A 10579-nucleotide genomic window follows, 5' to 3' on the forward strand; every position below is an offset into this window, starting at 1 on the left:
AAGGTTAGAGGCTTAGTGGTTGAGAGGGAGCATGAATTACCTCTCAACATGTAGCCTCAGAAATTTGTGGAGAAACCACAATTAGAGAAGCAGAGAGGAGGCCGAGTGGAGGCATCCAGTCAAGTAGAGACCTCCAATAGGGGGTAATTTCGAGCCAAGTGGGAAGAGGGAGCACATGAAGCCATACCTCTAGGTGAGAGGTGGGGCAATGTGAAGTAATAGTCCCAAGAGTGCAGAAATTTGGGTAGGGTCCATTGAGATGTTTTGTCTCATGGATCAATACAATTCTACGGGAGCCCACAATACACAGTAGCAAGATGGATCAATGGCGATTGATGCAGTTAGATGTTAGAGTGACAGAGGCAGAGACTAGAAACAGTCAAATACTGGGGAGCACAAAGCAGAGTCGGAAGCAGTGTAGAGTCGGAAGCAGCACAGAGTTTCCAATAAATAGTGCAGTAGCTAGCAGTAGTGAAAGACTCTAGTGACAGATGCATCATATTGACTTAGTTGGATTCTTTTTCAGTTTCAGAAGTTGCAGTAGCAACAACACTAGAGAGAAGTGTTGCATGCAGAACATTTCAAAGGTACCAGATCAAGATAGAGTTGAATTCCTTTCTTGTTGAGAGGGACTATTGAAATTTGCAACAAGAAATATTGAAAATGGCAACAAGAAGAGGCTTCTAATTTAATTTTCCCTTGATTAAATTAGAAGTAAATTGTAATTCCACATCACATGCCAACTTGTATGAGTTAACTAAGTTAGGAAGACTTAGTTAGCTCAGTTAATTCGAATTGATAGTCAAACTAGAGGCATGTAGAGTTCTCCCTAAGTTTTAGGGGGTCCAATTGCATTTTATTTTGAGCTGTAATTATTTAACTTAATCATTTGATTTAAAATCAGTTTAACTAGCTATAACTGATGGAGGAACTAGTGAGAGGTCCAATGCATTAAATTAGATTTAATTCACATGTAGTGATCAATCAGATAACTGATAATGTGCTATAAATAGTTGTTGCATGTCATTTCTGAGGAAGACCCGGTGGATATTGGAGTTAAAGGGAAGTGTACTATCAGTTGTATAATCATCAAATTGTACAAGTGGTGCATGCAGTCAGAAGGAGGCCTTTAAAAGGAGGAATGAAGGCACAAGTTTAATCTTTTTTTTGGTCAGCACGAGTTGGTGAGACCAAGCAATAGGAAGCACAAGTTTGTGCATGGAGCTTGTGAGCGCAATGACGTAGGAGCTTGGCAAGCAACAAATTTGGCTAAGTATTGGCTTGAGCTAGTTTGTGAATCAGTGAGATAGATTGTACTTTTGCAGAGATTGTTCGGGCTGAACAAGCATTGTATTTTCTTCTCAGATATTCTGGTTAATGCAATATATAGATAGCGTGGTTTTTAGCAGTTGCTTTCCATTCAAAAATATTGTGTTATGTGTGATTGAAATTCTTCATTTTCTGCTGCGTGAGTTCATCGATCAATTTTTGTTTCCACTGATGAGTAGAGTAAATTCACATCTTTTGTTTTGGCATATCACATAAGAAGTTTGAATCTGAAGTAGAGATCTATAATTACACACAACACGAATAATTTAAAATTTTATATTGCAAAGTGATATATTTACATGTATTATGCTTTGAAATATTTTGAACAATGACAACAATCCTTATTTATCACATCATTATTAAAACTACTTTATGGTTTTATTTATTCTACCATTGATTAATTTGTTATTGATTAATTCTTTAACCATTATATTTTACTTCTTTATAGTTCCCCAACAGCATAGTCTAAATAGTTGCTTTGCCATCATAAACAAGTCTAGTTATGTTTCAATGCCTCTTTTAATCTTCTTTACTCTATCAACATTAGTGTGAGAAGGCATGGCACATCATCCTTATGTAGATTTTGTTGGAAATAGCTTTTCTTATATATTTATTTTTCTTTTCATAAATTTTTATTTCAAGGTATTTAATTCTCTACACTCTTAATTAATTTAGGAGTAATATGGATTTATGCTACTTTTTTTTTCCTTAAGGTGAATTTTTTTTTTTTTTTTTAAACTAAAGTTTACATCAAAAGTATGGATAATTTTTTATTTTTTCACTAGGGAGAGAAAACCATATCTAGAAAATAACTCTTCAAAGAGAAGGCAATGATAACTGAAAACAAAAAGAGATTAGAAAATTCAAAATATAGCTAGAGCATTGACCTAAGATACTTTACCTAGTTGTTATTATAGCATAGGAAACACAAACCATTGACATTAAAAATATCTAAGCTGAGGGATCCAAATATGAGATTGCAACCTATATGAGCTCCTTTAAGACTTTAGGAGTTGTTCCCACCGTAGGGGGTATGCCAAGATACTATCCTTTTTTGTCCAATCTACGGTCCAATCTAGCAGATGGTGATGAATGTGCTCCAAGGAAAGAAGGACATCATCCCAGTGCTCATGACAGTCCACAAGCATGTGTCCCAATAAGAATTACATCTACCAATAAAGGTAAATAGTTTGCATGTATTAGTTGAAACGACCCCTGGAAAGCCCTAATTATAGAATGCATTATGCCCATTCTACCAAAAATTCTATAATTGAGAGAGGAGTTATGTGTGTGGAAGCTTCTCCCTTAGCTCGAGTAATTTCTTCCTAGATAGGGCATGGCATCAGATTTTGGTATCAAACAACAAAATCCTCCAACCAATTATGCATCTGTATATGCCCCCTATGGGCCCATTCTTGATAATATATTTCCCCCTTTCGAACCCGCACCCACTCATGAGGCATAGAGGTGAGAGATAATGGATTGAAAGCCTGGATAAGAAATTGAAGAATGCAAATAGACTTAAGAGAACAGGGGAGCTACCACACAAAGTATAACTTAGACTAATGACCTGTTCCAAATCGGGGATAACTCGGAAATTCTTCCAACAAGGTCAGCACAATAGAGGGAATTACAAGGAGCACCCAACTTCGCTTCCACCAGAATATGAAAAAACACCATAAAACAATCTTGCAATAAATCTCTATAAAAAATGACAGTTGCACTACTAAAATAGTTGGCAAGGAATGTAAACCAATAGGAAACAATTGGGAATCATGGTCACAATAATGCAACTGATCTCATGGTATATAAATTCCACTATCAAAGTTAGGACATATGGCAAGACTTTGGTGTCCCCACACACCCCGAGAGCAACTAAGAACCAACACAAATTTCCTCTCTCTACCACTCAAAACACACAGAAAACTAGTTCTAGATGAAGGATGACTCAGGCAAGCTCTTAGACAATCCAACATAATGTAGGGGGAGGATAGGAATTACCAAGCTCCATTCCCACCAAAATGTCCAGAGACATCATAAAGGGGACTTACAACAAATCTTCAAATAATATTGCAGATTCATTGTCGAGGCAATGACCAAGAAAAACAAAGTGAAACAAGAAGGAGACAATTGAGTGTTGGAGTAAAAATTATAGAAACACCCTCGAGAGCCTGAAACTTCACCATCAAACACAAAGTGGATTCCAGATACCAATGCCCCCACACACCTCGAAACATCTTACATAGCAACACAACTTTCATTCCTTGTGTGTTATAGACATTGACAACCCTGCAAATAAGGAAATATAATATACCAAAACCAAAAGTAAGAAGAAAATGGATATTACCCAAAGGCTGGTGCTTTTGGGGAATATGGAAATAAACAACAACCCCACTATGTTGAAAGAACAATTGGTTTGTCTCTATCTCAATGAAGTTAAACCTAAAACGAGCGAAATTTCACCACACCCAACCTAGAATTGCACCTCCTTCCAGCTTTATTTCCAACACCAAGCTCTACATGATCATAAATGTCAAGCGACAATCAAGAAATTTGTTTAGAGAGTGCACCATGGGGGAGGCCTTGTTAACACCCTCTGCCACATGAGTATCAGACTAAAAAAACACGCATTACAACCACCACCTCCTCTCACCTATATTTTTCTCAATCATATAAAGTCATATTAATGATATGGTCCTGCAAAGCTTTAAAATTCATTAACCTTCATGGGATGTGTTTCCACGTCCCCCTCTTCATCAACGAAGAGGGGAAGTGGTAGCTCACCCCCCTTATCCATATCGAGTGGCACCCCATATTAGGCTATACCATCCTTCAAAGCTAGCAACCACATGCATCTTTTAGGGGAAAGTATGGCTTCAAGCTCCAAGTATATGATAAAGAGGTAGATGATTCTAGGCATTTGTAATTTTTCAGCAGATTTGCAATTGTATTCCTTATCTACAAATATGAAGAGGAATAATAGAATGTTAGTAATAGGAGAATCCGCTAGTGCTAAGATGGATTCCAATCACCGCCTCAAGGAAACCTTGTAAATTCGAGTGCCATTTTGGATCTTCCATAACATATTTATAATGATTTACAAGTCTCCCTTCACAAGAAGCTTGGTGTAACCTTGGGCACACACACTCTCCATACCCATATAGAGTCTCATAAGTTATGTTGCATTGTTACTGCTAATGTGAATTGTTAACAAATATATGAAGAGAGGCATGCCTCTGTAATCTCTAATGATTCCACCATATCCTATTGGATTGGGGTTCCCTTTTAAGGCCCCATAAAAATTCAATTCTAGGAAAGAGGGCAAGGGAGGGATCCAATTTTAAGGGCTAAAGAATGGAATGGAGGGAGGAAGTGAGGATATCAAACCTTATGAGGGAGGGCGGTTGGGGGCACGAAAGGAAACCAATATATCAAAAGCCTTGCCTCCTTGACTGATGCCTGCCAGTCTTGAGAGGACCATGGAAGGGAAAGAATATATTTTTTTGATATGGAAAGAAATGAAGTTCCAAATAGAGTCTAAGGGCATAGAGGATACCTTGAAAATTATTTGATTTCTCTCCTTCCATATCCCCTAGTGAAGGAAGCCTAGCGACAAAGTCTAGATACAATTCAGAACTAGATTGGAGAAGGCCTGAGAGCTCCAATAGGCCAAAGTGTTGAATATATTGAGTGGATTCCTATCTGATAACATAAGGCATTTAGTTAATGGAGTCCATAGTATCATAGATAAAGTTCAGTTGTTGAATAAATGTTCTAAGTTCTCTAAGTGTAGGAGATAGAGTGTGCATTGGGATGGACCCTAGTAGTTGCATTTCTAAATGTTTTACCAGGTTAAAGGCCTTTTCTGAAATAGGTACCATAAGAAAATGGATATTTTAGGCCAGGCATTATATTGCCATATCCTATTACAAATATCTTCTACTTGTATGTCTTTATCACCCACCTCTAGGTTCATATGCTTCCTTAATAGAGAAATTTCCTTTTGATTGATATCCCCACCAAAGTTTGTCTTCCTAGTTTGAATATGGAATACACCTATTTTGTAGGTTTCTCCAAAATTATTGTCATGTTTCCACTTCTAGTTTTGGTTTCTATTTTTATGGACGTATCCATGTACGTTGTTGTTGATTGTGATCCCCCTCTCCCCACTAGTCTACGATTGTATTTTTCCCTTATTCTAACATATGTTTGTTGAGTTTTTCTAGCCCAATTTGATCTCCCAATTTTGGTAGTTTATGTAAGGAGTCTCCCAAAAACAATGTTTTGTTGCCATTTTTTTACCTCCCAGAAGCATCATTTTTTAATGAAATCCACCCTTTTTTGCTAATGTCCAAATAGATGACCCAAGGACAGAGTTATTCTCTCATATTTGGTTCTAATGAGCTATATGAGGGGCATACTATAGCACCCCACCCCACATTTACCCACTTTTTCAAGCTCACCAGGGTAAACATGAGTTGAGAGTTATTATGCATAACCCAACCTCCAAGATTCAATTATGGAAATGGGGTCCACTTACCCAAAACTTACTACAACACTCAGAGTGTAATGCCCCACTTAAATCTTATCATGCAAATTTTATTAATGTTTACATTACATGAAAATATTGAGAAATATTGGTGAATACCTTCATTTTGGAAACTATAAATTCTTTACTAATATAAAATTCATTATTTCTATTTTATTAAAATTCCCAACTTTCCTTTTCAAATTGAATCTTGGGTAGGATATGGTTTCCTTCCATTATTTCAAATTATATATATATTCATTTCACATTCCCAAATGTACTCTCACATTTACTTAGGAGAAGACATGGTCTTCTCCATTTAATTACATCTCACATTCCCAAATGTACTCTCACATTTACTTGGGAGAAAACATGGTCCTCTCCATTCAATTACCAATATATATATTCATCTCACATTCCCAAATGTACTCTCAGATTTACTTGGGAGAAGACATGGTCCTCTCCCATTAATTTCCCAATTTTATATTCATATCACATTTCCAAATGTACTCCCAGATTTACTTGGGAGAAGAGAAGTCAACTGTAAGGATGGAGGAAAAGTTAATGACATTAATGAGAGGTGGTTGAGGTGGAGAAGAGAGGGAGGGTATAAAAAGGAAGGAGGAAGGGAGAAAAGGGGAGGTGTGGGGGTATTGCTTTGATTTTGGGGTTGGATGTGATTTTAGGATTGCTGTGATTTTGGAGACCTTAGGAACCTGTGGAGGTTTCTTGGGTTGTTGAGAGGATGGAAATATTGTTATATTGGTTTGGATTATTCATTTTGGACACACTACATCTGGTTGGACTTGGGCTCGTAGGGCTAGGGAACCTGTGGAGGTTTCCTGGGCTAGGAATTATTTTTACTAGTTGGCTGGGAGGTAAATCCAGCTGGGTTAGTCAAGAGGAGCATTTCAGCAGGAGTAGCAGCTCAAAGGCATCTCCACCAGCCACTGGTACAGGTATTCCTCTATGCATAGATTACTCATGTAAATTATTGAAATGAATGTTCACTATAAGTTGTAGGGATTAGAATGTAAATGGTAAATTATCATTGTTTAAATGTCTTGTAAGGAAGGATAAAATTTTCATTGTTTAAATATCTTGTATGAAAGTAAATTATTGCCTTTTATTTCATTTAATTCCCAGAGAATATGGATCTGTTATAAGACCCTAGGATAGGGCCTTACACATGGTATCAGAGCTTTGGTTCAAAATCTAGACCCAAAGCCCACTAAACCCACAATTTATACTTTCCACAAGTCTCCTTGTCATTTGATGCGAATCCCCACCCACGGCTATTGGCCTTTACTTATGCCAGGAGTCTGTATTCTCCTAGGACGTGCAGGATGCATGGATGAGGCATATAAGTTTATCAACAAAATACCAGTAAAACCCAATGCACATGTATGGGGAGCCTTGCTGGGTGCTTGTGCAGCGAGATCTAATATAGAGCTAGGGAGCATGTAGCAGAACACCTTTTTGAGTTAGAGCCTCAAAATGTGGCACATTATGTATTATTGTCAAACATTTATGCTGCAAATGGCAGTTGGGATAATGTAGCAAATATGAGGAAAACGATGAAAGACAGAGGTCTAAGAAAAATGCCAGGCTGTAGTTGGATTGAGGTTAAAAACAAGGTGGATAAATTCCTGGCAGGAGATAAATCACATCCAGAATGGACAAAATCTATGCTATCTTGAAAAGATTGACCGAAAAGATTAAGGAGGCAGGCTATGTTCCTGAAGGCTGCCATTGGATTTAGTGTTGCAAGATACTTAGGAAAAGGAATGCATTCTCTTTGGTCACTGCAAAACGTTGGCAAGGCTTGCCATGTATAAAGCAGACAAGTGAAAGTAACTTCATCTGGCTTCACACATGTTCGTTGCATTTTGTCAAAAGTGCAAGAGCATCCCATCCCTTCCCATGCATCGCATATGCTGAAGCCATGACATTCCATGTAACTAAATCCTTTTGAGATGATTTGTCAAACGGTTGGCATGCATTCCTTCTACATCTGCATTTGGAATACATGTCTGCAAGGGCACTACACACAGCAGCATCGGACTCAAACTGCCTTCTGATTACATAACCATGAATCGCCTTTCCTTTCTGCAGAACTGCTAAGTGAGCACACCCTAGGAGAACACTCGCAATAGTAACTGAATCAGGTTCCAAACCTGTCAATTGCATTTGATGAAAGAGTTCAAGGCTTCATCGCCTTGACCACATTGTGCATATCCCGCAATCATTTCAGTCCATGAAACCAAATCTCTTTTAGACATTTTATCAAACACCTGACGTGCATCTTCTAAACATCCACATTTTGTATACATGCCAACAAGGGCACTCCCAACAACCTCATCCAACTAAAACCTGTGTCTGATTATGAAACCATGCATCTCCTTACCTTGGTGTAAAGCTACTAACTCTGCACATGCTATAATAATATTAGATATAGTATGCAAGTTTGGCTGCACTCCTGCCACCTGCATATCTCGAAAGAGATGTATTGCATCTCTGCCAAATCCATTTTGAACATGCCCTGAAATCATTGTAGTCCATGATATCACATTGGGTTCTAATCCTGCAGCGTGCATTTGACGAAACAGTGCAAAGGCTTCATCCCAGAAGCCCTCGCGAACATAATACCCAATCATTGCATTCCATGATACCACATCTCTTTGACGCATTTTTTTCGTGCATCCTTGATACTCCTGCATTTAGAGTACATGTCTATTAGAGAATTCGCCACAAAAACATCCGATTCAAAACCATATCTCACAGCATAATTGTGAATATTCTTACCCTGTTCCAAGGCTTGTAGCCCGGCACACGCCTTAAGTGAAAAAGGAAATATAAATCTGTCAGGACACATACCAACTGTTTCCATTCGACTAAATAATGCAAGTGCTTCTTCGTAATGCCCGTGCCTGGCATATTCACCAATCATGGCAGTCCATGAGAAGATGTTGCGCTCAGACCTTTTGTCAAACACTTTGCATGCATCTGCCAAGAGGCCACATTTAGCATACATCAGAACAAGTTTAGAACCCAAATAGTTGTTTATCTCGATACGGATTCGATGATGTGGGCATGGGTTTTCTTACCATATATAAGAGATTTCATATTGGGGAAACCTGCAAGAGGGATGCGTAGCTGTTGGAGTCGGCCACAATGGCCTGTTTGTCCATGAAATATGGCATCCCCAATGCCTCCTTCAATCTGCCAGCCCTACACAACGTACCCATGTCACCAAAGCCTTTGCTGGCAAGACAATGGAACTCTGTTTCTGTAATGGCTTCCTCTCGGATCGGAGTAGTTAAATTCACAAAACCTTTGGTACTCCAATGCCGCAGCGCTTATTTGAAAAATGCATTGAAATTCTTTGCATTGATCAAACATTACATGGCCTTAATATTTATTGTATCTTACTTTAACTGTGACAATTCATCATAGTAGATTTTGTACAGCCAAATAAGAGATATGCATTCTACGGCTCCATAAGGGTTGTGGTGATTGTGCAATGGATATGGGAAGGAGCAGCACATATGCATCGGGTTTGACCAGATGCACCACTTGCTTTTCGCTCGGGTGAATATGATCAAATCCTCTGTCCTGAACAAAGTGTTCTGTTATAGCAAAAAATAAAGGCTATTTGACCGTCCTACCCGTTCATATAATCAAATTAAATACCCTTGTGTCCTCCTCAAAAGATGGCATCCTTCAATCTTTTAACACATATTTCATTAAAATTGGAAATATTTTATTACAAGGACATCACTAGAATTGAGCTTTTTGGTTATTTTGAAATTCTAGATCCATTGTTTAATTCTAAATTTAATGAAATATATGTTTTTTTCCCTTTCCACATAAGCGTGCCAAAATAGCCATGGGACAATGGCACACCAGTTAAAGCACATTCCACAGATGCTCCCCTAAATTATAATCTACTTTGCAAATTATTTTATGTAGGCCAATAGATATCTTGACCCGATTCAAAAGAGTAGTGACAACAACCACTGCAAGAATATTCTTTTTCAAACCTTATTTCTAAAGAAGCATTAGAGCCTCACAATTACGCTCATAAGTAATTGCATCTGCCAAGCCATGAATTCGATCGATTCTCAAAGACTTGCCAGAGAGCTTAGAAAATGTAGGATCCCCATAACGAGACTCCAATGCTACAGTAATTCTACCCTCATCTTCAAAGAGAGTGCACAAAACCTTGCGTACATGATGTGGCACCTGCACCCCGGCTATCAGATATCCGAACACAAACCATATCACTGGGAGAGATAGTAGTTGGTGGTAATCGGTGGCCTCCTTCCACGCTAAAGAGACCAAATGCATCCCACCTAATCCTTTACAGGTTGACAAAGGCGAGGAGTGTAAATATGGTAGTGGATAACATCGATTTAGAGTCTGCTCTTATAGAGAAAGGCTTGGTGATTTCTTTGTCTCCAAAAAAGGGCCGATGTCTAATCGCCAAGCGATCCTTCACTTGAGGAGATATTATATTACTTCAAGATCCATATGCATCTGTGCTGGATAGTGCCTCTATAAATAAGAGATGTGATACATGTTTTCAGCTATGTGCCAATCTAAAAAGATGTTCTATATGCAAAACCACTTGGTACTGCGGTGGTACATGCCAGGTAACCTCAAAGATGACGATGGATAATTACAATTTGGTTGAGGCATTACCAAGTCATATGTCTGATT

General features: G+C 38.3%; 1 protein-coding gene across 1 annotated transcript; it reads right to left on the bottom strand.

Annotated features, from left to right (window-relative positions):
• Nucleotides 1-7726: 7726 nt before the first annotated feature.
• LOC149165350 (pentatricopeptide repeat-containing protein At1g19720-like) lies at nucleotides 7727-10207 on the bottom strand. Its single transcript, XM_089429783.1, has 6 exons — nucleotides 9937-10207; nucleotides 9290-9294; nucleotides 8965-9088; nucleotides 8640-8863; nucleotides 8265-8571; nucleotides 7727-8034 (listed from the first exon to the last, which is right to left on the bottom strand). The coding sequence occupies exons 1-6, from the start codon at nucleotides 10205-10207 to the stop codon at nucleotides 7727-7729; spliced, it is 1239 nt and encodes a 412-aa protein (XP_089285909.1).
• Between the last annotated feature and the right edge of the window lie 372 nt (nucleotides 10208-10579).

The sequence above is a fragment of the Pinus tabuliformis genome, chromosome 5_1, assembly GCF_031772625.1.
Source record: "Pinus tabuliformis cultivar Carrire ecotype Pingquan chromosome 5_1, CPIR1, whole genome shotgun sequence".
NCBI classification, from domain to species: Eukaryota; Viridiplantae; Streptophyta; class Pinopsida; order Pinales; family Pinaceae; genus Pinus; species Pinus tabuliformis.